The 26,122-nt window shown below is 46.9% G+C and overlaps 1 protein-coding gene across 1 annotated transcript in view; it reads left to right on the forward strand.

Moving 5' to 3' along the window:
* The window catches only part of PLXNA4 (plexin A4), a 422,006-nt gene that overhangs the window by 207,722 nt on the left and 188,162 nt on the right, over window positions 1–26,122 (forward strand). Inside the window, exon 4 of the mRNA XM_015628532.2 lies at window positions 2,242–2,373. Within this exon, the coding sequence (XP_015484018.1) occupies window positions 2,242–2,373 (132 nt within the window). The remainder of the gene's footprint in view (window positions 1–2,241; window positions 2,374–26,122) is intronic.

Genomic DNA, 26,122 nt, shown 5'->3' on the forward strand with positions numbered 1-26,122 from the left:
GTGCTGGGCTTCAGGCCCTGAATTCTCTGTGTGTCAGGGATGCTCTGTGCTGGGCTTCAGCACAGAGCATCCCTGAATTCTTTGTATGTCAGGGATGTTCAGTGCTGGGCTTCAGGTCCTGAATTCTCTGTGTGTCAGGGATGTTCAGTGCTGGGCTTCAGACCCCAAATTTTCTTGAGTGTCAGGGATGCTCCATGCTGGACTTCAGGCCCTGAATTTCTTGTGTGTCAGGGATGTTCAGTGCTGGGTTCAGGCCCTGAATTTCTTGTGTGTCAGGGATGCTCAGTGCTGGGTTCAGACCCTGAGTTGTTTGTGTGTCAGGGATGCTCAGTGCTGGGCTTCAGGTCCTGAATTCTTTATGTGCCAGGGATGTTCAGTGCTGGGCTTCAGACCCTGAGTTGTTTGTGTGTCAGGGATGCTCAGTGCTGGGCTTCAGGCCCTGACCTCTCTATGTGCTGGTGTTGGACTGATGTGTTGATGTGTGTTGCTATCATCAGCAGCTCCATCACGATGACAAATGAACTGCATTTGACTCTCCCATGTCATTGGACCAGCCCAGCAGCCAAGGCCTGCACATGCTCCCACTTCTGTGGAGTCTGATGGATAACGTGTAGGATCTGAGCATCCCTGAGCACCCTCCACACCCTTTGCTGGCACAGAGAGCCCCTCTAACTCCTTTCTGCTTCATTTTCCTTATCTTTCCTGGGGAAACCATATTCCTTTGTTGTCCCACAGCAGGTGAATACATCAAGGAAGGACAAAGATCTGCTGTCCTTTACTCGTACAGACTTTCCAGACCCTTTCTCATTCCTTCTCTTTGACTTTCCAATACAGAAGATGATTCAGGCTCATTTTCTTGGCTGAGAGATTGATACAGAAGGAACAAGCTCGAGGGCTGTGCCAGGGAACAGTGGGAGCAGGTCTTGACACCATAAGTTCTCCACAGCTCGTTATTTCCTTTGGATGGGAAGGGTCTTTTTTGCTCAGCTATCCAACTGCAGACTGGGAATCTTTGGTCAGGAAGGCATGGAGATTATAATGTGGGGCATGATGAAGATCTCCTACATCTTTATTTATTTTAGGGAAAGGTACTGTGGTATTTGTGTTGGAGCAGGATAGAACATTTTCAGAAAGTGAAAGGCAACACATGGGAAACAGGGAGATAAAGAATGTGGATGCATGTCTGAAACATGTCTGCGTGGTTTGCTGCTGTACAGAGCCCCACAAGATTCAGGAGAACTCCTGAGAATAGTTATTTTATCATGACTTGTTCCATATTGAAAGAAACTGCAAACCTTATCCAGCTTCTTTTGAGCCCAAACTCTAGAAATGGTTTTTAAACAGGTAAAGAAAAGTCTGGTTTTTTCCACATTTTCTTCTGTATCACTGGATCATTGTCAGGGATAGACTGGGACTGTGTGTCTGGTTCCTCCTCATAATCCCAGTTATTGATGTCCCTGAGTGACACCCTGTTATGAGATGTGTCTGGAATCATAAGGTGCCACGTTGGTGCAGGACTGATTTCAATACCTGATACATGCAATCAGCAAGAGAAATAGTCTGTGTTGCACTGAACACTCTCAGTAATAAATTGCCCCGTGGAACATTAGCAATAAGAGCAATAATATTATCTGAGTAGCATTCGAGTGAGTCAGTCCTGCAGATTTGTGTGGTTTTTTATCTTCTGCTCATCACCACCACAGATCCTTCCCTCCTTGCCATCATTTTGAGCGTGGTAGATTTGTCCAGGCGGTGACAGGAGCACAGTGACAGTGCCAGATAAAAGCCAGCAGGCTCTGCATTGTTCTTACTGTGCTCTTGTGTTGATGGGACCAGCAGAAATGATGAGATTTGCTTTATCCTTTTGGTGAGGAGGCTGGGAAAAGTTCACTTTTTGTTGACAGTGTTGAAATATCTGGGCCACAATACATTTGTCCAATGATTATTTTGTATATATATTATAAATACACATATATATTACTGTAAGGGTGGTGAGAGAGGTTTCCCAGAGAAGCTGTGGCTGCCCCTGGATCCCTGGAAGTGTCCAAGGCCAGGCTGGACAGGGCTTGGAGCACCCTGGGACAGTGGAAGGTGACCCTGCCCACGGCAGGGGGTTTGGAATGAAACGGTCTTTAAAGTTCGTTTCAACACAAATCACTCCGTGTTTCTGTAACTTTCTGTTTTCAGTGGAAGGAGGGAAAATCCTCATGTTCTCCCTCTGCTTTTGTTGTTGCTGCACAGATCCGTGTGGATGGCACCACCAAGAACACGCTGGAGTACGAGATCGTGCAGGTGGTGGACACTGGCCCCATCCTCCGGGACATGGCTTTCTCCGTGGACCACGAACACCTCTACATCATGTCTGAGAAGCAGGTAAGGAGCTCCAGCAGCCCCTGGTGCTTTATAAACCTTTTGGCTCCATCATGCTGTGGAGGGCTGCTCATGAATTCTGGCTGTGACCACAGTTCCTACAAGGATGTGCCCCGTTGTGGACCTCAGGATTTTTATGCTCATAAACCCATGGGATTTATATACTTTTGCAGTATTGAGGGGCCAGGGGCACAGAACTCAGGGGGCAGGGACCGCCCCCAGAGTTCCTTTGTCCTGCTGGCTGCAGGACAAGGATTTGCTGCTGCTTTGTTCTCCACCCTGACCCAAACCGTGGCTGCATCTGCTGCAGACACAGGAAGGTGCAGCACTGGATTGTTTGGCTCTAAGTGGAGTTTTTGGAGAGGCTGGAACATCCTTGGGACACAGTGGGCACGAGTGTGGGACACAGTGGGCTGGAGTGTAGGACGCTGCCTGCCAGGGGTGCAGGCCAGGGTTGGTGTGGTGCTCCTGTTGTGTTATCAGCATTATGACTGAAAATGTTGGCAGCTGGATTCCAGGGAAGGACCAGTCTGGGTACCCAGCATGGAATTCCAGCTGATTTCAGTGGAAGTCTTGGCCTTGGGAAGTTTGCTGCTTGGGGAGGGGGTAGGAACTACTTTTATATGAAAAAATGCACTGTTTGTACTTAGTCCTGTGGGTGTGCAGGATTACTTGAGCTGTCATACCTGGTTGATTCACAGATGCTCATGAGGAGCTTTACATCCACAAAAAGAAGGGGAGCAACGAGGGATTGTGGTAGGGTGGTGGCAGCTGCCCTGCAGTGCCACTTCAGTGGAGGCCACCAGTCTGAGTGGGATGTGGTCACCCATAATTGTTCAATGGTTTATTAAACAAGTATTACTGGTTATATTTTTTTAATCTACGACTGTCATTTCTTCTGCCTGCACCACTTAAATTAAAGTGGTTTGTGATGTCTCCAAACATTTCCCTGTACTGTGCATATTCATACCTAAAATTTGGTGTGGTGAGGGGAGCAACTCTGCAAATTCCTCCTGACTGAAGAGGCTGAGAGATACCATAACTCAGGAGAAAGGACAGGATGACAGAGCTGGGATTCCTTCTCATCTGCTCCATGCTGGGCAAGGGTGGGATTTCACTTCACCTGAAGTGAAAACAGTTCCAGTCAGTTTTTGGGATGGGGTGAGAAGCTGGAGGCAGGTGATGCCTGAGCTCCTGCAAGGCTTTGAGCATGACACCATTCCTTTTCCTCATACTTTTGTTGTCTGAGTCCTTTCTTTTTCCTTCTGCATAGAATGGGGCTCCTTGAGGGTCAAAGCCCTGGAGCAGAACAATGAGTCCACCCATAACCAACCCACTGTTTTCAGGTCCTTTTTGTCCATTTGAGGTCACCTCAGGCACCACTGCTGCCTTTTCACAGTCCTTCAGATTTACAGAGACTCCCAGGGGCTGTCTCAAAGCTCTGGGGAGATGTCAGTGGGACAGCAATGTTCACTCCCTCACATCCTTAAAAATCTGAAATCTGGAACAAGAGGAACAATTAGTTTTTCCTCCAGAGAGTTCCAAAAACTCATTTTTACTGGTCCACTGACTACCTGCACCTCCCTGGCCATTACAGCATGAGCAGATTAATTTTGTGCTTGGCTGTTCCAAAGCACAAGTCAGGGCTGGTGTTTTTAGGACCCCAAGCCCTGCAGAGAGCTCAGGAGCTCTGAGCCCCCTGTGATTTATCAATCATCTCCTCCCACCCACCCCTGACGCCCATGGGTGTCACTGTGAGAGAGGCTGGTGAAAATGGCAAGGACTGGAGTTATTTAAAGTCTGATGTGAAACACTCAGCGCTACATCAGCTTTTGCCCAAATCTGGTTTTATCTGAGGCGGGCGATGTGAGTGACAGCGCTGCCATCTCAGCAGTGCAGTCACTACCTGTGTGCTCATGATAGAACACACTTCAATGCTTGGATAAATTTATATTTGTAGAGCCTTGGTGAGTGGGTGCAGGGGATTGCCTTTGCTGGAGGCAGGATTATGAGCAGGCTGCCCTTGGGGAGCAAATACCCCACCCACTCTACAAGCCATGTACAGATCTTTTAGAAAAGGGTGAAGATCTGACTTACCAGAGGTTTTTACTGCCCACAGTGGTACTGGGAGATCTGTGGAGATGAGGGACAGGGGGGTGATGTTTTAACCTGACCTTTTTACAGATAGGCACCAGGGCTTGTGCCATCCCTGGGGAAGGAGGAGGTTTCTCCCCCCTCTGCCTGCTGAGCTCAGCCCTGTCTGTGCCCCAGAGATATTAGTGGTTCTGTTATTACCTGTGTAGTTACTAAAAGCTCTTTTCATGGACTCACAAAACCATTAAGGTTGGGAAAGGCCTCTAAGGCCATCAACCTCTGGCCAAACACTCCTGTACTCACTAAACCGTATTCTGAGGTGCCACTTGTGTTTTGAACACTTGTGGGGATGGTGACCCCAGCACTGCCCTGGGCAGCCTCTTCCAATGCTTCACCACTCTGTCACTGATGAAATTGTTCCTAACATCCTTCCTGAGCCTCCCTCAGCCTCCCCTGGTGCAGCTTGAGGCCATTTGCTCTTGTCCTGTTGGTGGTTGCCTGGGAGAAGACTCCGAGCCCCACCTCACAACATCCTCTTTTCAGGGAGTTGTGCAGAGCAGTGAGGGCCCCACTGATCCTCCTTTTCTCCAGGCTAAACTGCTCCAGCTCTCTCAGCCACTCCTCACAGGACTTGTGCTCCAAACCTTATGGTTTTGCCAGACTCGGCTCCACCTCTCACCAGCCCCCCACAAGAATGGGAACCCCAGTGTTAAGGAAAATTTTTCCAGCTTGTCCCAGTCTTACCACAGCTCTGGACATCTCAGCAAGGCACCCTTTAACTTGGAACACCTAAAAAGAGCCGTCACTGTAAATCTGGATACAAGGAACGTCTTTCTTATGCTGCAAAAATAATCCCCTGGCCTTTTTAAGGTCAACTTCTGCATGGGAGCATTTTCTCCAGTGAATTTGTGTGGCCTTGGTTTGCACATGGGGGGTTTCCTCTGGAGCTGAACTCCCTGGGCTCCAAGGGAGATGGAACCCAGCTCAGCCTTGTGGTCTGTGGCTGATTTCCAGTTCCTCTGGACACTGAGAGGTGACAAGCAGCACTTGCCCACTCAATCAGATGTGCAGTGCTCTGAGGAGCAGAATTTTCACCATTATCTAGAAATACATATTTTATACAGACAGTGATTGAAAGAGAGGGAGGAGATTTGTCACTGAAACCCAGAGACAGAGCATACAAAGGTCCCATCATTTCCCAGAGTTGTGGACATCTCTGTGTTTTAGGTGTGAATGTGTTTCAACTCCCTGTTGGCAGCGCAGGGAAGGGTTGGTGCACACATGGGATCTGTCAGGATTGATCAGGAGATCATCCTTTAGCTCCAGCCTTCACAAACACCCTGAGGGAGCTATCCCAGCTTTCTCCAAGCCCCATCCAGTCCGACCTTGGACTTTGCAGGGTTGGGGCAGCCACAGTTTCTCTGGGCAGCCTGTGCCAGTGCTCATCACCCCCACAGCCAAGAATTTCCTCCTATTATCCCATTTAAACCTACTCACTTTGTCTGAAGCCATTCTCCCCCTGCCCTACATGCCCTGTAGACAGCTCCTCACCACATTTCTCATGTCAGTGCATTGGAGGCTGGGACTGTTTCTTGCTCCTTTTTTTGTTTCTGTGTGCAGAGGAGCCCTGTGCCTCACATGCTGATCTCAGGGGATGAGGAGCAGATGGGAAATGTTGGGGGAGCAGGAGGGTCTCTGCTGCAGCTTCTCTGCATCCTCCCTGCTCCTCATCACGCATGCCTGAGCTTCCTTGGGTTCCCCTCCCTCACCTAATCACTTCTGAATTTCTTTCTCTTCCCAGCTAATAAACTCCCTGGAACTCTTTGCAGGGATGGAGATAATTCTCATTTCTCCTTTCTCATTCTCCCTTCCTCTCTCTCTGATCCTTTGCAGCCCTTTCCTCTCGTTTCCAGGCTTGCACTTGCTTTTCCACCACTCCTGCATTCCTGGCATCCCTGTTTCGTTGTTCTCTGCTCTCCCAGCTGTCTCCACACCTGACTGGCCACGTCTCCTTGTTTCCTTGCTGCTCAAGTGTTGACACACACGCAGAGCCTACCTCTACATGCCAGGATGTGCAGGATGCTCATCCTCCTGTCCCACCTTTGGACAAACATTAGGAAGGTCACCTCCATCACCCCCTAAATAACTCTGTTTTGGCATGTTGGACTCCTGGGTCTCTCCCAGTGTTTTCCAAAGCTGGTGCAACCCATGGAAACAACTTCAAGATAAGAATCTCAGCCCTCCCTTTTGATACAGAGGGAACAAAGGGAAGAGCTGGAGGAAATAAAGACTCAAAATCCAAAAGGGTAAGAAGTGTCAACTTCATATTTAAGTCTCAAAGTTTTGAGCTTCCTCTTCCTTTTGGTTTACTGAAGGTTAGGAAGACTGCTCTGCAACCAGGTTTTGGCAACTTTATGTTACTCATGAGCAACTTTACCCATCCCTGGAAGTGTCCAAGGCCAGGCTGGACAGGGCTTGGAGAAACCTGGGATAGTGGAAGGTGTCCCTGCCCACAGCAGGGTGAAATGGGACAGTCTTTATTGTCCCTTTTAAAACCACCCTGTGATTCTGTGTTTGCCCCAAGGAAGGAGATTTTCTGTCCCTCTCTGTGCAGGCAGGTTTGTTCTGTGGGTCAGCTTCACGCTCCAGTGGAAAGTTGTGCTTTCTCCCCGTAAATTAGCAGAAAGTCTCCCACAATCTGTGAATAAATCACATCTGTGCAGTGCTATCATTCCCCAAAAACATTACAGTGTGTCGGAGGTGAGGCTGGTAAGGTCATGCGTAGCAGAAGCAGATGGGTATTTTGGAGGCTCTTTTAAACTTTGCCAGCGAAATATCAAATAAATATGTAGTTCAACTAAAGCGTGGCAGAAAGCACATTTGGTAAAAATTAAGTAACTGTACTGCAAATCATGTTGACAGGGTCTTTTTGGCCTTTTTGTGTCTGTTTCTCATTAAAATGGGGAAGGCTTTTACCTATTTGTCTCCTGAGATTTATTCTTCTCCCCTCTGTCGTTGAGTCACTATCAGCAGCAGAATTATTGTTTGCAAATTAGCTGCCAAAGAGGAGGGGGTGTCTGGCCAGTTTACTTCTGGTTTCATGACCACTGATTAAAATCTTGTCTGCTGCTTATGGTATCGTATCAATTAGTTAAAGCAATCACTAATAAACTTGCTTAATTATGGCTTAATTTCTTCAAATGTGGTCTTTGCACAAGATATCAAGTGGCATTAACTCCTGGGTTTGGAGTGGATGTTTCCAGGGGATTGTCAGTATGAGGCTGTCCCCAGAAACACTGGCTCAAGATCACAAGTTTTAAAAATAACTTTTTTAGATTTTGGGTTTTTTTTCCCTTTTCATTTGCATTTGTTTGTGAGCCATCAGGTTGTGTGCAGACCACATTTTTCATCATTGGGCCAGAACCAGAAAATGCAGAAAGATCTTGTTGGAAAACAGAAAGCTGAGATTATCTAATAGGTGTGACTTCTTGACCTGGGGATTTAAAAGCAGCAGAGGCACACAGAAAATGTAAATTTTGGTGCTGTTGTTGCAGGTTTCTGTTATTCTGCTGTCTTGGAGTGTTGATTTAGAAGGGGCAGTGAAAGATGACCACTGTGCACATCCACTCTTTGGAGGTGGTCAGGTCTTCTGCTGGACTTCTCTGCTCAACTTCTGGAAGGGTATTGGCAGCATCATCTCTTCCTTGGGTTAATTATCAGGCAGTTGGGAAGGAATTTTTGGCTGTGAGGGTGGTGAGGCCCTGGCACAGGTTTTCCAGAGCAGCTGGAAGTGTCCAAGGCCAGGCTGGATGGGGCTTGGAGCAATCTGGGATAGTGGAAGGTGTCCCTGTCCATGGCAGGAGTGGAATTAATGGCCTTTAAGGTCCCTTCCAACCTAAGCCATTCCGTGATTCCATAATTGGCTGTTCCTAAACCAGACAGACATCCTATGTAAGATGAGAACCACCAGAGCTTCTAAGACACCCAAAACATGGCTTAATTCACTGTCTTGGCAAAAATATGTCACATTCCCTCTAAATCCTCCAAAGAAGAGGACTCCAAACCACCCATTTCCTCACCAGCTGTCCCTCTCTTTGGCAGTCCTGCACAAAATTGATAGAGAAGAGCGGTTCCTAGAGTTCACTCAATCCCTATCAGGCAATGAGTGTAATCCCAGTTGGCAGCAAAGGCAACTTTTGTTCTCTTTGATTGTTCTTTGCTGCCCCTGGAATACTCCTCATTACCCTCAGCAATATCAGAGGCTGAACTCCGCTCTCCCTCGCATTTGCTTTCACCTAATTAAGGGCCTGTTAAATAAGGTCAGATGCCCTCTGAGAAATGTCTGAATGGATGGAAAATCCCGCATGGATGCTCAGCTAAGGATGGAAAAGACACTGTGTGGCTGCCTGTGTTTCCCAGCCAAGAATGATAAAAGCGATTTGGCCCACTGGCAAAACTGCAGTGCGTTGTGCTGCTGACTCTTTGGAAATAATTCTTGATCAGCAAAAGGCAAATTATTGCAAAAAAATCATAATTTAGCTTGATTTTAACTCATTTGCTGCTTTCAGTGGGTGTGTCAGAGTAAGCTGGGATAATTCAGGGAGTAGGGAGTCCCTTAACCCCCTGCTGGCTTGGTTGTGTGTTCCAGAAGGGATGTGAATAGCTGAGAAAGCTGACCTGAGCAGCAGAGAAACAGATTCAAGGTCTTGGAGGTGTCCCAAATGCACCGTTCATGGCAAGGGAAGAAATTCCACCTGGGGCTGTTTCCATCCCACAAGATACACGGGCAGCTGGAATTCCAGCTCTCACTGTCCCTCAGCCTTGGGCTTCCCACACTTGAATTAAGCTCTTTTTATGCTTTGGAAAGGCTTTCATGAGCCAGTCCATACTACAGTGAAGTGCCTCACTTTGCCCTAAAACCAGGACTATGCAAAGTGCACCAGGAAGGAGGAAAGGCTGGGAGACAGCCCAGGATTTGGGAGACCTTGAATCATTCCTTGCCTTGCTCACAGACTCCTGGCACTCTCAGACACACAATTTGATTTTTTGGAGTGGCCCTGTGCAGGCCAGGGGTTGGACCTGATGATCCTTCCAAGGATATTCCAGGAATTCATGATTCAATGACATCAGCTGTGGGCAAACCTCTGTAACTCCGTGTGCCTTGAAGGTACAGAAGATATTTCCATGATCAGGACTTCTTTTGGAACTCTCTGTAGCACCTGCCACTGTTGAAAACTCTGCTGTCCTCCTGACCTGTGTCATCTGTCTCATCTCCTGATGAGAGCTGAAAGCTCTGTTGGTTCCCAAAGTTCAGAGGGACTTTTGTTTTGTCACCATCAGATGTCCACTCTGGGCTTTGCTGTGTATCAGAGAGGGACATGCTCCTTCAGAGAATAATTTCTATCCACCCTGAGCTCTAGGTGACATGAGTTAAAGCTTCCTTGATCCCATCTAGGGGAACCTTGGCAAGCCCAAGCTGTTGGAGAGGACCAGCAGGGAGCAGTTTGACAGCTGTTCACTGGAGGGAAGGATTTCACACAAAATGCAGGTCGGGATCCCTCCTCTTCGTGCCTGGCCTTGCTGATCCATGCCAGAACCATCCCTTCCGGGCCTGCCCCATCCCAGAGAAATTACTTCCCTTCCAGCACATTGCATTAATCACTGGGTCCAGCTGTGGGGGAGGCTGTGCAGCTGCTGCAGTACTTTGAGTTCATGGATCTTAGTCGTGGACAGAGCCTAAACCCTGCCTGCTGGCAGGACGTGAATTCCTGTAACTCTGGGTCAGAGCACTGCTGGCGAAATTTTGCAGCTGATGTGCAGAGGGGCCAAGTGACACGTCCTTGGTTGTGCCTGTGACAGAGCAGAGCATCAGGGCTGAATATCTGGACCACCCCTGGGCCAGGATTTGGGTGCAATTCATCCACATTAACACAATTTACTGCCTGTCACACTAAAAGACCTGTGTTCAGACACAGTGGTGGCATATTTGTGCCTGAACTCTCCAGTTGTACCCTGTTCTACATCTTCAATATTTGAGGGTAGAACCACAGCTTTCCCAGTGCCATCTGTGGATCTGCATTTGGCTTGAGCTGCAGCCTGAACTAATGTCAGCATCCGTCTCTTAGCCTGCCAAAAAGCCGTGTCCCCATGCCAGGATACTTCCTCCACAGGCTGCTCAAAGAAGCAGCACAGGAGCTGGAGGATTCTCAGAGGGTTCTGAGGGTGCTGTGCTCTCTAGAAGATGGTTTAATTCATCTTTGGGATTCTTTGCCTTAAGGTATTCATGTGGGGGACAGGCCTGAAGGGCTTTGCCTGCTGTCAGGACGTGAGGAATGGGATGTGTTATTCAGTCTAACCAGGTCTCCTGCCTCCTGCACCATGTTTTGAAGTTTTAATTGTTCCCTCTGGTTCATGGGGTTCTGCTGACAGCTCCCCCCTGCCTTGCACAGGAGACAGAAAATTAGAAAGGGTGGAGGAAGGAGTGAGCAATGCCCAGAAATGCAAAAAGCACTTGCAGAATCATTCCCTGGGTGAGGAGAGGCAGGGACTATTGATCCTGGGGAGCTGGTGAGGGTGGGAAGCCATGGAGACGTGTCCCCTGGGGCACAGTGCTGGCCAGCACACGGCCTGGGGGTCACCTGGCACTATTGATCTGTGCACTGTTCCTCTGTGGAGTCAAACACAGGCTGCTCAGTACAGCTGCTGTGCTGTTCCAGAGAAAGAAGGTGGATATGAGGAGTTTAATGCGTCCCTCTCATGTTTTAAACAAAAATACCCCACTCCCATCTCCCTGAGTCCTGTCAGACTGGTAGGTTGTGTTTTCAGGTAGGAACAGGTCAGAGTATTAAGGGCAGCTCAAGGAATTTAGCTGGAAATCTGAAAATCTCCCTCCTCCCTTCCCCCAGCCCCTGACCCTGTAACAGACCCAGAAGAAGGGGAGAAGAAGGAGGAAACCTAAGAAGCTGGTGATTACATGTGAAGCCTGGCAGATCTGTAATCCTGGACTCCATTAAACATCTGTCTGCTCCAATCTCCCTGACAGCCAGGTCTCCTCCTCTCGCTGCCTCGCACAGATCCTGCATTTGCAGGTCACTCAGAGGCAGCGCTTGTAAATCACCATCCTCTGCTTTGGTGTTCCACAGCCCAGCCCAGGCAGCTCCCAGGGAGGGGGGATTTGGGCAGGACAATGCCCATGGCTCAGAGCTACAGGCACATCCACAGCTCTTGGCTTGGAGCTTTTCCATCTGACACATCCTTGAGTGCTTTTCCGAATCGGTGCCCAGTGCCTGTCTGGGACCATTCTCTTAATTATTGCATTTTAAACATCCTTCCAAAGTTGTTTCCATTACAGGCTCATGTGTCTTATTATTTTCTTTGAGGCAAGTATTTGCTCTCTTGGGGCATTTCCTTGCACCACAAGTGAGCAGAGTTATCATTTTCTAATGCATTTTCTATTTTTCATGTGATATCCCTCAACTCCTAAGCACACTCCATGTTAGTGGATTAATAGGAATTTCATTGTAAGACTCAGGGAGAAATTTTTCAATACTCCAGAGTTTGCTGTGTCTTCTGCACTCATGGCTTTGAGTCTTTCTTGCTGTAAGGCCCCTGCTAAATATCTTCCATCACTTTATATTACTTGATACAGTCATTATCATCATGTATAGTAGGAACTGGAAAATGAAATCCATTCCAGAACCTGCCCTTGAAAGGCAAACTGGCTTTTATGCTCTTTTCTATTAAAAAAAACCAAACAACAAAACCTTTAAAGTCATACTGTAATGGTATTTTTTCCCCAATTTTTTCTCAGGGTTTGAATTTTCTTCCCAGTTCTTGTGATTTTCCAGTTTGTGATTGGAAACAAGAATACTCAGCTACCCTGAAAATTATTTTCTTGTTTTATTTCCTAACTGGATGAAGAAGTAATGGGAATCTTTGAGACCTAAATTAGTCTGTCTTGCTTTGTTGTTTGTTTTTGTTTTTGTTCTTGTTTTGTTTTTATTTTGTTGGGGTTTTTTTTTCCCCTTTAGAAAGATATTCTGAACCAGCAATCTGAGCACTTGGTCAATACTCTGCTGTATTTTAGTTTGTCGTGTAAACTTGGCTTTCACTTGTGTTTGGGTGGTTGGGAAGATTTGAGGGGACAGAAAAATCCATGCAAAAAGTTGTGTGGATAAACCAGTGGCTGTTTGCCTGCCCCCTCTGTGGATGTTGCACACAGAAAAGGGAATTCCTCTGCCAAATGTCCCTGGATAAAGGCCGTGTTAAGATATTATTTTTTTTAATAATGGGATTTTTGGAAATAATGGTCCTTTAACTTTTCATTTTACCGTCTCATCCCAATTGCAGCATTCCTCACATCATTCCTAGGAATCCTTTCCTTTAGTTCACCTCCCAAATTCACTTCTTTTCCCCTAGCCCTGAGCTCCTACATAAATTCCTGCTCTTGTGTCCCTCCTCTGAGAGCCTGGATCCATGGATGCCTTTGTGATGGATTTATAACTTGCAAAGCCCTTGGGATTTCTCGAGGATGAAAGACAGTGTTTGTACAAGATCCCTGCCCTCATGACATAATTTGGGAAGATTTCTCTGGAAGGAACCTTCCAAGCACTCGTGAGTTCACGTGTCAGTAGTTTCTGCCCCTAAGAGCGAAGGTAGCCCATGTGTTCCCTCCAAGCATCACACCAAGAATGTGTTTTGATGGAGTACGGGCTCCAGGGTGATTCACATAATTAATGTTGGATTCACGGAGCACTGGAAAGGAGGAGACGTTTGCACTGACCTGGGCTCCATCAGGACAAAGCTTCCTTTGTTCCCAACAAGTTACATCCTTGTTTTATTCCATTTTTTGGTGAAAAGCAATAAAACAGTGAACGGTTTCTGGCAGTGAAGCCAAATGCTGCCTTGTGCATGTAGATCTCAGCTTTCCTCCTTTCTCCTAAAAAAAGGATAACTCCACCCAAATTGATAGGGAATAAACCCAAGCCATTCCTGGACACTGAGAGGTTTCCTCTTCCTCTCCAGGAGCATTTTCTCCTCCTGAACTCTCCACCTCAGGCCATGAACTGGCAGCCTGGTCATTATGACCCACTTGGCAGTGACTGATGGTGGGGATCTCTTTTGCTGCGGAAAATGTGGAACTGATTGTCTGGGCGACCCCGCTTGACCTGGGGAATTCTGCATTTAACCTGGCTTTAGACATAATAAACTGGAGTAATTAGCAGAGAAATTCAGTGGTGACACATCTAATTGATTGGAAATGCCAGTCCCCGATGAGAGCGGGGCTGTGGTGAGGGCTGTGCCGTGACGGGGTGGTCGGGATGGCAGGAAAATGCAGGGAAGGAATGTGGAGCCTGCTGGAGGTTTGCTTTTCTTTGCAGCTGAGAATGCTGCAGGTTTGCTTTTCTTTCCAGCTAATGGCCTTGGTGAATACGCTATCCATCACTAATTACTGATCCCTCCACTCAGCACTTTCCCAAGGTTGAGCTCACACCTCTGGGAAAATCCACCTCAGTCTCAGTCCATCTCAGCTGTGGGCTTGCAAAGAGAAAAACACCCTTTGTGTTGCTCATTTGAAAATCCACCACTTTGTGCCCCACCAAGGAGGCAAGGGTGGAGCCTTTTTGGGAGAACATTTATTTCAGATCATGGATTGATGATATCTCCTGTATCAACACGGATCTGTGATGTCCCTTCCCAGGCCTTGCATTTCTGCTTCTAGACTGACGATAGCTGAAAAATAAAAGATTTAAATGAATTTCTCTTTAAGATTTGTGCTTAAAAGTGGGCATTTTGTCTTCCTGGTTCGTGGCAGGGCCTCAGGACCGTGTGTGTGCACACCTTGGAGCAAGGTACCCTGTGGTCCAGTCCTGGATGTGGGTCAGGAATGATCATGGCCAGTGATGATTTCTGAGAGGCTTTCAGTTTGGCTGCATTTGCAGGCTAAGGGAGCCAAATGAGGTGTAATTCTGATGTTCTGTACTCACTGGCCTCAGGACCAGAGTGTGAGGCAGGCACATGAAACTTCTCAGTGCAGGCACAGCTGTGCAGGCTGGTACAGGGCTGTGTGATTTGTGTAGGAGGGTTCCGAGTCTCTGATACTCATCGTGGCCTTCCAGTACTTAAAAAAGAGGAAGAATGATTATTTACATGGACAGGTAGTGAACAGGACAAGGGGGGGATGATTTTAAGCTAAAAGAGGAGAGATTTTGATTAGAAAGGAAGATATTAATAGACAGAAATTGTTCCTTGTGAGGGAGGTGGCTGTCCCTGGATCCCTGGGAGTGTCCAAGGCCAGGTTGGACAGGGTTTGGAGCAGCCTGGGACAGTGGAAAGTGTCCCTGCCCATGGCAGAGGGTGGAACTGGATGGGCTTTAAGGTCCCTTCCAATTCCATGATTCTGTGACACTTCACAGGACAGAGGCAATTGCGAGCTGTTGAGCATTTAGTGGTTTTTTGCTTGTGGTGCTAATTAAACATTTAAAATCTTGATGCAGAGCTTCTTATAAACAGAAGCAGAAGAGAAGAGCGGGTAAAATTTTGGGGAAAGCTGAAGCAGCCCACTGGGGGAGCTGGCAGCAGCCTCTGGAGGGGGATATATCAGCCATTTTTCATGGAAAAGGGTGAGAAAATAAAATGTGGGGCTCATTGGCCTCTTTTATCTCACGACATGGGCACAGCCTCAGAGGTTACAACCTGTTGCAGCTGTTACACCATGAGAACTCTCCATTTGCTAAGGTTTTTTTCTTCAAGGACTGGTTTTCTTGAGGTGCCCCTTCCTCCCATCAACAGAAACCTCTGGAAAGCAATTCTGGGCTTCGGGAACACTTTCATATCCTGGATCAATAAATAAAAAGGGAAAAGGCAATACAGTGACACCACCATATGCACTGAAGCATCCTGCAGAGATTGTGGAGTCTCCAAACAAACATTAGATGTGTAAACAGTGGATCAGCGTTCCTTCACTGCAGACCCACTTATTGCCTTCCTGATGATTTATTTTCATTAATTTTCATAGCTAAACAGACAAAAGTGCTTGTGGCAAACATTGTAGGCTCTCCCTGATCCCACACAGCTCAGCATCCCCCCTTCCTCTTGTCCAGATTTTCTTCTTCAGCTGACGACCAATCCACCCACTACTTTTTTTGGGGGGCACAAAGTTTGCTCAGCCCAAAATTTGCAGGGACTCCTTTCCCCAGTCTTCAGTTCTCTGACACTTTTGGGATGTTATTCTCTCTATTTAGAGGAGCACTGGTAACGGGGGAGATGCAAAAAGATCTTCTAAATTCCAAAGTGTTTGATGGGTATTTTTGAGTTTGTGGCCTTTCATTTGCTTCCTCATGTGTTGTTTGGAAGGAAGGAGGATTCTCACATACAACTGCACTTTGGAATCATTTGGTCTTAAAGCAGAAGTACTGTTTGTAGGTTTAAGCATCAACAGTTTAACCCCAGGATCCTGGAAAAAGAGAAAAAGCATTTTTACTGGGCAGATGAATTTTTTTTTTTTGCTCAGCTGGCTCAGGTCTTTGGAAATACCCTGTGAATTTCAATGGGACAATTCTATTCTTCTGCTTGAATTTGTTATTTATTTTCTGCTATCCTGCCTTTCCAAGATATTAATGTGGTTTTTTTTCTAAATTTTGCCAAAAGCCATCCTGAATTTTGTAGTCCATTTTTGGGGGGAATAAAAATGTTTTTTCCTGGCTCTGTGATTTGCTCTTAGCCTGGGAGGGTGTTTTTTCTCCTGTTGACCATGAAAATAGTCACATGGAACAGGGAAGTGATGAAGTTACTTATTTATTATTCGGTATACATTTAATACATATATTTACAAGAGCATGTGGTGACAGGAAGAGGGTGAATGGCTTCAAACTGACAGAGGGCAGGATTTGATTGGATATGAAGAGGAAATTCTTGGCTGGGAGGGTGGGGAGGCCCTGGCACAGGGTGCCCAGAGAAGCTGTGGCTTCCCCTGGATCCCTGGAAGTGTCCAAGGCCAGGTTGGACAGGGCTTGGAGCAACCTGGAATAGTGGAAGGTGTCCCTGCCCATGGCAGGGGGTGAAATGAGATGATCTTTAAGATTCCTTCCAACCCAAACCATTCTATGATATGTAAACAGATAATATTTATATATTTTTAGTGATTTTTTCAAAGAGTTTATGAAGGGCTACAGCGTTTTCCTAACAAACTGCCCTCGCCTTTGTGTGGGGTTTGGAGCAGGGTGGGGGTGAACAAGGTTCTTTCCCCCACCACACAAGAGGTTTGTGGTGAGGAAGATGATGGACGAGTTCATTGAATATAGAGCACCTGAACCCACTGCAGGTGTGGAGATCTGCTCTAATGCTCATGCCAGGCCAGAGGGCAAGAGGAAAGTCGTGTCACAGAGGCATTACCTGGCCCTTTCACACATTTCCATATCCAAACCCAGCGGGATCACCTTATCTGCCAGGGAAACATGGCTGGGCTGGAAGGCAGCCTGGTCCTGGCAGGGCACAGCACCATTCCTGTAATGCATCCACACATGGGGGCTGCGAGGGGCTCTGGGGATAATGGAGTGGCTGGGCTAATAAAATTAGCCTGGCATTCACTGCCTGAGTGGGGAGGAGGGGGAACTGTCCCTTTCAGTCTTCCCAATCATCCCCTGACATCTCATTCCAGGCCGGGAAGGGAAGCAGGCAAGGGGGAGCCTTCCAGCAGAGTGAAAATGTGCTGCTGCCCTGATGGGGCTTTCTGGAAAAGCAAATGGCTGGGCTGTGGTGGCTCCACCTCGGTGACAATGTGAGCACAGGCCCCGGGAGCCCTGAGCCACCGTCACGCTCCAGCGGGGCAAGGTTGGGAATACATTTGTCACTCGAGCTCCAGACAGCAAACGAGGCTGATTTAATTAACCCAGGGAGCTCTGCTGGCCTTGTCTGCGAGAGCTCAGGACAGCAGGACGTGGATGAGTGGAGGCAGGGAGAGGAGGGAGAGGGGAAGAGGGCAAAGACACGAGGCTGGTGGAGTGTCAGGAGCCATCTCAAGCACTTTGCTTCTCACTGCCGAAAGCCCTTCACAATTAGTCTTGATGTGATTTACATTTACTTTAAAGCATCTGCATAATGGGGTATAATGCGCAGGAAATGCAGTCATGAGCTTCTGAAAGCTTTTGGGGACTGACAATTCCCACAGAGCACGAAATCTCCCTTTTCCCTGCAGCTGGAAGCAAGCCTGGCCTTTACAGAGCGTGTGCTCTTGGGCTAAAATGCCAAACATTTACCTTTCAGTGTGTCTGAGCTATCAGGTCTATTAATGAAGTGTCCAGACTTGCCCTTCCTTTCCACCTTTCTGATGGATTTATTGGGACCTTGGACTTCTTACTTAAGCACCACACAGGAGGATTTTCATCTCCAGCAGAGTCAGAGCCAGGTGAATGTTGCTTTGCTGTCAGTCAGGGGCAGACCTGGGGCTGGGGGAAGCTGGATCACCTCTGCCCACACCTGGAAGGCTTTGGAGGGCAGGTTTGCTGTGAGAGGCATCACTCCTGCTCAGAGAAAGTCACCTTGGCCAAGGAGCTCTGAAATTTTAATGCTCCCCACCAAATATTGACTCTCTGAGGGCGTCTGAGTAAGCCTTTAGTGCAGAAGTCGATATTTGTCTGATGTTTCAATGGATAATGTTGCTTTTCTCTGAATTTCCTCTGGACTCCGCTGGCCTCTCCCAAACTCGCTGCACAGTGGGAGAAGCAAGATAAAAACATGGGAGGAGGAGGAGGGAGTGCTCCTTTTGGAGGGCTGTTTTGTGCTGTCCACTTCTCCCTGCCTTAATGAGGCTCTTTGTTGGGTGCCTCTCTCTAAACTCAGCATCTGAGCCTGGTGTAAGCACTTCCAGCACACAGCAGTCCTTCCCCATATGGCTCTCCTTCAGTCTCTAAGGAATTTGGACAGTCAAAATTTACCATGGACACAGCAGAAATGTTGCAATAAATGCAAACACATCATCAGCTTTCCATGACAAACATTCCTCCTCCCACTGGAGATCAGTGCAGGATAATCTTGTCACTCCATCCTGAATGGACTCCAGTGGGTCTCATCTGTCCTGCTGGGAAAAGAAGCTCCAGGTGAGATTTCAGGCGGGGTTGAAGCCATATATTGGTAATAGAAAACAAATGTGTCTCTGATTCCTTGCTTTAGTGCAGGTCCTCAGTTGAATTCTGCAGCAAAGGCTCCATTCTGCCCTTGGACATGGTCATTCTGCCTCCTTGGGCAATTTAACACCTGTCCCCTACAAGTCTGAGCTGCAGAAGGATCCCAGTGGGGTAGAAGTAAATATATTGCCTTGCAGGTAGCAAAAGCACTGCTGCAGGTTAGAATTCTGCCAATTTACCAACCATTAGGGACTCAATCTAAGTTGGCTGTGCCTCCTAAGAAAGAATAATCCTGTAAACAGTGTCGCTGTAATATACTGAACAATTAAAGAACTTGTTTCTGATTGAAGTTGAAATTCATTATATTTCTATTTGTAAGGCGAGCTGGGCACATTTCAAAACGAGTGAAAAAAGGAGCTAATTTATATTTCTGTTTGTGCTTGTAGCAGCTAGTAAATAAATGCAGGTGCACAAGGGGAGCTGGGAGACTTTAATTTCAATGGCAGCTTGGGTGTCTGGTAACTGTAGGAGTCTGGACCTAAAATAAATGCAGAAGAACAGTTTTCAGGAGCAGAGGGCACGGGATTTGTGGGTGCATCTTCTTTTCTGTTTTAAATTTAGTCACAGAATCCCAGAATGTTTTCTGTTGGAGGGGATTTAGGGATTATCTCATCCCACCCCTTGCCTTGGGCAGGGACACTTTCCACTATCCCAGGGTGCTTCAAACCCTGTCCAACCTGGCCTTGGACGCTTCCAGAGATCCAGGGCCAGCCCCAGTTTGACTCTCCAATGCAGATTTTATTTATGCCTTGACAGATCTGTGGCATGTCTGGAAGACATCCCTATCTGGGATTGACATTTTTGGGGTGGTCACCTCAGCAGGGCAGCCTGGGCTGGCAGGAGGTCTGATCAATATTTATCTGGCCAAGAAAGGGAATGAGTGATGCTCGTATGAGCAGTGTCATATTTAAAAGGTGTCTCCACTTAACTGGAGGTCACAGTGTTCACTCTCCTTGAGTGGTGGCATCATTTCATAAAAAAGCTTTTTCATTAATTAAAGTCCCTTAACCTTGCATCGTGCTCAGGGTTTGGTACAGAAGCTTATTTTTTTCTGATCAATAAATATTACCATATTTCCTAGAAAGAAGCTTTCACCCCCTCAATTAGCTGAGGAAAACATAATTGTGTGCATTTGAAAGTGTTTTGTGCCTCTAGTATCCATTAAGTAGATCAGAGCTGCAGTTTTCTTGTTCTTACAGACTTTTGTCTATATCAGTTACCCAAAGGAGCAGAAAGCATTGTTTGCTCTCATTCAAACGACATTTCAATAAATGCCAGGGGGAAATGATGATTCTGTTCTGCCTATCTTTATCTATTTATTTATTTATTTTTATTTAAGCTTGAAAGAGAGGGGATGAACTCATGAAAATACCACAAATCAGGAGTTTAGGGGTTGTGATTGCTAAGTGGTCTTCCTGTGATCCCCCACAAGTCACTAAAGGCCACAAACAGCTCCTTGCAGCAGGGTCTGGCATTTATTCTTGTGTAAAACCCATGGCCACTGATTTTGATGAGGTTTCCACGCAGCAAGATGCTTATTAATTTATCCTCAGAATTAATGGAATTGGGCAGGAGAGGAGAACTGTTTCATCTCCCAAACCTTCCCTCGCTTCCAACTTCCAGCACTCTGGGAAGCCTTTGGGCATCTTTGCACTCCCAATCCAGGGGCAGAGCCCTGCAGGTGGACTCACCCCCCAGCAAAATGTCCTCCTTCCCTCCTGCTGGGCTGGAATTAATATTCTTATTTCAATCCCTTTGTACAGGAAAAGCTAAAAATTAATTGCCTGTGCACACGAGAGGTGAACAAGCAGATGCCCAGGAAAGCACAACAGAATTATTGAGTGATTCTGCTTTAATTAAGTGCATCAGAGAGCTGGGAATGGTGGGGCCCCGTGCTTGGTGCCAGTAACATCATTGAGAGGAGGATGTGAAGGGATGGCTGCTGCCAAAGGATGATGGAAGGTACTCAAGGAATATAGAAAGCTATTTTAATTCTGGCTTCCTTTGAGAAAGCTGGAGCTGCAGCCAATAACCATAAAACTACTGGGGCAAAGCTGCAAACGCACCAAGGGCATCCCTCAAGCACTTATCTCTGTGAGCCCTGTGAGAAGGGACACCTTTTATCAATGAGAGGGGAGCACAGCAGAGCTGCAGCTGTGGATTCCCTGCCAAAAAGGGCTGCAGGCAGCATTTTCAACCTCTGCCTGAAGCTGGCACCATCCAAACCATCCAAGAGGGGGGAATCTGGGGGCATCCTGCCTTCTGAGCAGGTGAAGCAGATAAAGCATCCAGAGAAAGCATCCAGACATCTGCTGGCAGTGGGAGAGGGAAATTGGCACTTTCAGGGTGAAATACACTTGATTTCCTGCAGGATCAACTTTAGGATAACATGAGGTACCCCCAGCAGTGGCTGCTTCACAGCAGTGCTTGCAAAGGGAGCCAAAGCACCTCGTTTTAGGGAGTTACTTGCAGTGTCTGTCAAAAATGATTTTTACTTCAAGTCTCCTCTCTACCACAGCTAGGGGATCTTGGCTTATCTCCAGTGTCCATGTTTTTTCTCACAGGGAATGTAAGGATTCCTGTGATCCTTGCAGAGATGTTGGAGACTCTGGCCCTGCCATCAAGGAGCAGCTCAGATTTTTGTCCGAGGCTCACACCCAAAGCAGAGACCAGGTTGTTGACAATTATTCCAAAGATTCTGCCACAGTGTCAGCACATGGCTTTGTCTCTGCTGGGCAATGAATACCTTCCCCCCCAGGGAATTAATTCCCATCCCTTTGGGAGGGTGCAGCATCTCCCCTTTCATTTCTCTCTGTCCCCAGCTTGCCCAGGTCATTGCTCTGTTTTTCTGAGGTGGCCTGAGCAGTGATGATTTTGGGGTCTGCTACCCAAAGAATGGCCAGAAATGGATTCTGAGAAGTCACATAATTATATTTCTTCAGCCTTAAGTCTGAGTGCTTGGATTGAACACTCTGGCAAACTCAAACTGTGCTTTACTTTAGAGCTATCGAGATTTTCTTGTCACCTTCTTCTATTCTGGCTCCCAGGCACTCTGTAAAGCAGAGATCACAGTCCAGGGACACAGATCCCACACTAGGAGATGACCCACCTGGAATCAGCAGCATGGCTCAGACATCAAGGGGTGTCAAGATGACTGCAGCTAATCCTCAGTAATTAAAGTCTTTTAGCCCTCAGCTCCAAGCCTTTAAAGACCCAAACCCACATCACTGCCGTAGGAAATGTGTCCGGGGATCCCAGAGGTGAAAGTGCTGACAAAGAACTCCAGAGAAATTAGGAAAATCAGTGATCCATGGCAAAGCCCTGCAAGGACATTTGTGGGGTTGTTTCTCAAAGTGCATCAAGCACAGAGGGAAATGGAATTTGTGGGAATGGCTCCCCGGGAGAGCTGAGGTGTGGAAGCTCCTTGTGGACAAATTGCAGTAAGGATCAGGACATTCCTCCTAAAGTTTTGTTCATCTCCTGGCTTATTTCCATTCTCCTCTAACCTTCTGGGCACTGCACTGATTCAGCTGCTGATCCTTAGATGTTGGAGGATATTCTGTTAATTAAACATTGTAGTTGTGCTTCAGTGCAAAAAGCTGTTCTTCAAAATCCCAGAATCACTAGGGTTGGAAAAGCCCTCTGAGATCACTGAGTCCAAGCATTGACCCAGCTCCAAACCATGTCCTTAAAGCCACATCCATGCATTTTTTAGCACTTTCAGGCTTCTGTGTAACAGGAAGATAAAGGTAAAAAAAGCCCAGATCAAGTGCTAAGGGTCTAGAAACAGCTAAAGATGGACTTAAAGTTTGAACCACACCAAAGGAAAAGAAAATGTAAATTATCTCCAATTATGATCATAACTGGAACCTCAAAGTGCTGACAAGTTTTGGAAGAGGTGCAGTAGGAAAGCTGGGCATGGCCTGTGAATGGATTAACAGACCTGCAGGAGAGCAGTAAAATTGAAAAATAACCTCAAAACTGTGGAGGTTTTGGCACATCCAGTGTGGTGTTGCTACCAACCAACCTGGAACCACAGAGTTCAGGGTTAGGACTGTGGCCAGAGAGGAAATTGCAGTGAAAAATTAGGAGGATGTTGAGGTCTTCACTGGAGTTTTGTGCACAGAGACCTTTTAGGGCAGCCCTAATCACAGCATATCCTCATCACAGCAAATGTGCATTTTGTCACACTCTGGGGCAGTCCCAGGTCTAGCACAGGACATCATCTGGCAAAGATCAGCTCCAGCCTAGATGAGCTGAAAGTGAACAACCATTTCCAGTATCCAAAGCAAACTGCACCTCTTCCTGTCTACGTGCCCACAAAAATTGTGCAATTCTGCACTGCTCCTTTAATTTTTGTGGCATTTTGCTTCTTTCTGTGGCGTGCAGGAACTTGCAGTCTGCTCGTAACAACATAAGATCACAGCGTGGTCTGCTTTATATCTGCATATGTACAGAGACACACAATGTTTCTCCCAGCATGAAGAATGAATAAATTCTGGAGTAATTTTTCATTGTTGCCTTTATGAGCTTCAAGAAAAAAAAAAAAAAAAAGAAAAAATAAAACCTCCAAGAACCTCAAAAACTAATAAACAATTTATTTTTATGTAACTGCAGTTTATTATGCTAGATTTTAGATAGCCCAGAGTGCACGTGAGATCTGGGATATTTTTTCTATATTCTTATTATATCAATTTTTATATTTTTTTGCAGGGAGTCCATGAAGTTTTGTGTGTGTGTTTGCATTTGTGGGAGAGCATGTGCATTGAAGGCAAGAAACAGGCACAAAGAGATGTGGTTTCTCTCTATCTCTACATGAATCATAGAATGGTTTGGGTTGGAATGCACCTTAAAGATCATCCAGTTGAGTATCTGTCAAAAAAGATCCAGCCCTCTGTTTTGGATGTGCAGGCTCCCATCATAATCCAACACAAATGATGGATTCTTGACACCTCTCTGCAGAGCAGGACTGGTCAGTGGTGGTCACTGGGGTTCCTGGTGAGCTTTTTTTCCCCCCCAAAAAAGCCCAGCCAATTTAAAATACACCAAATGAACTGTGTCATCTTTGTATGTGCACATATGGGCAAACACGAGTGGGGTCTGTGGGGCAGTGGACCATAATAATATGATTTTATGTGGCTGTATAATTAGCAAATTGCAGTTTTCTTGTCACGCTCATCCAGGTGAGCACCTGAGGTGGGGGTGCTGCATGTACAGAAGTGCCTGACCACAAGACACTGACCTCCATAACATTACCCAGTGTAATGAGACACCAGGGAAGATAAACCCAGAAGAAAAGGACAAAAAACCCTAATCTGTGTGGGGATTTTTGAGGGTCTGCCTTAGGAGCACCAAAAAAGGGATGTCCAGGGTTTTTTTCCCAGCTTGTTGTAGGTGAGGGGCTGAGTCACAGGATCATAGGATGGCTTGGGTTGGAAGGACTTTAAAGCTCATCCAGTCCAAGCCCTGCCATGGGACATCTCCACCATCCCAGGGGGCTGGGCCTGGCCTGGCAGAAACAGGCCTTTGCCACTGACCTCCGAGGACAATCATGCCTCTCTTCTTTGTTATTCTGATCTCCAGGAGACGAATCAATTTAATTTCCAGGGCTTTGAAACTCCTTTCTCCCTGAATTTTCTGCTGCTCTCATCCATTTAGCTGTGGACTAGAATGCCTTTCACTCCACATGTGCAGCAGGGTTGGGGTGGGCTGGTCTTGGCTGGACACCAGGTGCCCACCACCCAACCAGTCCATCACTCCTCTCCTCAGCAGGACAGAAAATGAGATGTAAAAAACTTGTGAATCAGCATAATAAAACTTGTGAATCAGTTGAATAAAGCAGAAATGAGAATTGTGCATGGAAGCAAAGGAAAACAAAAGATTTACTCTCTCCTTTCCATCAGCAGGTGATGTCCAGACACTTCCCAGGAAGTAGGACTTCAGTACACGTGGCAGTTTGTAAGACAAATATTTTACTGACAAATCCAACTCCTCTTCCTCCTATTTCTTAGCTTTCATTGCTGAGCAGACACCATATGGTCTGGAATGTCCCTCTGGTCAGTTTGGGACAGCTGTCCTGGCTGTGTCCCCTCCCAGGATCTTTCCCACCCCCAGGCTGCTGGTGAGGGGGAAATGTTGGAGAGACAGCCTTGATATTGTGGCCAAAACACTGGAGTGTTACCAACACCTTCCCATCTGCCAGTCCCCAAAGCTGTGAGGGATCTGGGAAAATTAACTCTGTCCCAGCCAGGCCCAATTCGAGGGCACAGTGCCGTGGGATTCTCCTCTCAGCAGGAAAACCTTGCCACAGAAATAAAATACCAGGGATAAACGACTGCTTTGCCACTGGGCTGGTTTAATGGCTGATGCTTAAAATGAAACAACCCACAGATTCACGCGGAGGCGCGTGGCAAACAGGGAGCTGGGAAAAGCAGCGCCTGAGCTCTTCCCTTGTTGATTCCAGGGGCTGGTTTGCATTGGTAAAGACAGACTGAAAGCTGGGATGTGACATCCCTGCAAGATGAGGTCTTAGGGAGATGAGACAGCCAAAGCAGAGGGGCACAGGTCGCTGCTGCTGCCGATTGCTGCTGCCCGTTGCTCAGGCACGCTCCAGGATCACCATTTCCAAGCAAACCCGGATCTGTGTTTCCCTTAATGTGCCACTGGCTGCTTCTCCTGACCTCTTCCACACTGCCTATTACCTCAGCTCTGCTTCCCCTCCCTTCTGATCGAATTACTAAAGCACACAGCGGAGTCTCTTGGCTCAACAAAATTTAATGACAGTGACAACAGAGGAGGATAATAAAGATAAATCAGCTGCTCCCAGGAAGGAAAGATGAAGTAAGAACGGAGTGAGTTAGAAGGATACACCATGTGGTGACCCTGGCATGTGCACGTCCCTCATCATCCCTTTTCTCTCAACATCTGTGAGACAACAAGCAGTTTTTTCCTGCTTTTTGGGGGATTTGACAGGGAAAGCAGAGAGCAGAGGGGACCAAGGCATTGGAGATTTCTGTCTTAGGCTTGTACTCACCACGGAATTTGGGGCACATCACCATCTCTTCTCCATCTCCTCCCCAGGCTGGAGGCTGAGAAGAGACCAGGATAAGTTTTTCATTATGGAAAACTGTAACAAAGATCATATCTGGGGATTTCCATCTCATCCCTAGCCCTGTGTATTCATGTGATCCACACAGTTAGTAAAGGGAAACGGAGTTTGTAAAGGAGCTCCTTCATTCTCAATGCCTATAAATCCCTGGGCACACCAAATCTTGTCAATTCAGCCTCTCCTGACAAGATATCTCATGGAAACCAGTGGGAGCAGAACCTGCAGTGACTGTGACTACTCAAACCTCTTCTCTGACATTCACCATGTTCCAGTTGCAGAGCATTTCCTTTTTAATGATAATTCCTGGGGAAAAAAAAAAACAACAAAGCACAACCCTCACTCTTCAACTGCAATCGAGTTTCTCTCT

The sequence above is a fragment of the Parus major genome, chromosome 1A (assembly GCF_001522545.3).
Source record: "Parus major isolate Abel chromosome 1A, Parus_major1.1, whole genome shotgun sequence".
NCBI lineage: Eukaryota > Metazoa > Chordata > Aves > Passeriformes > Paridae > Parus > Parus major.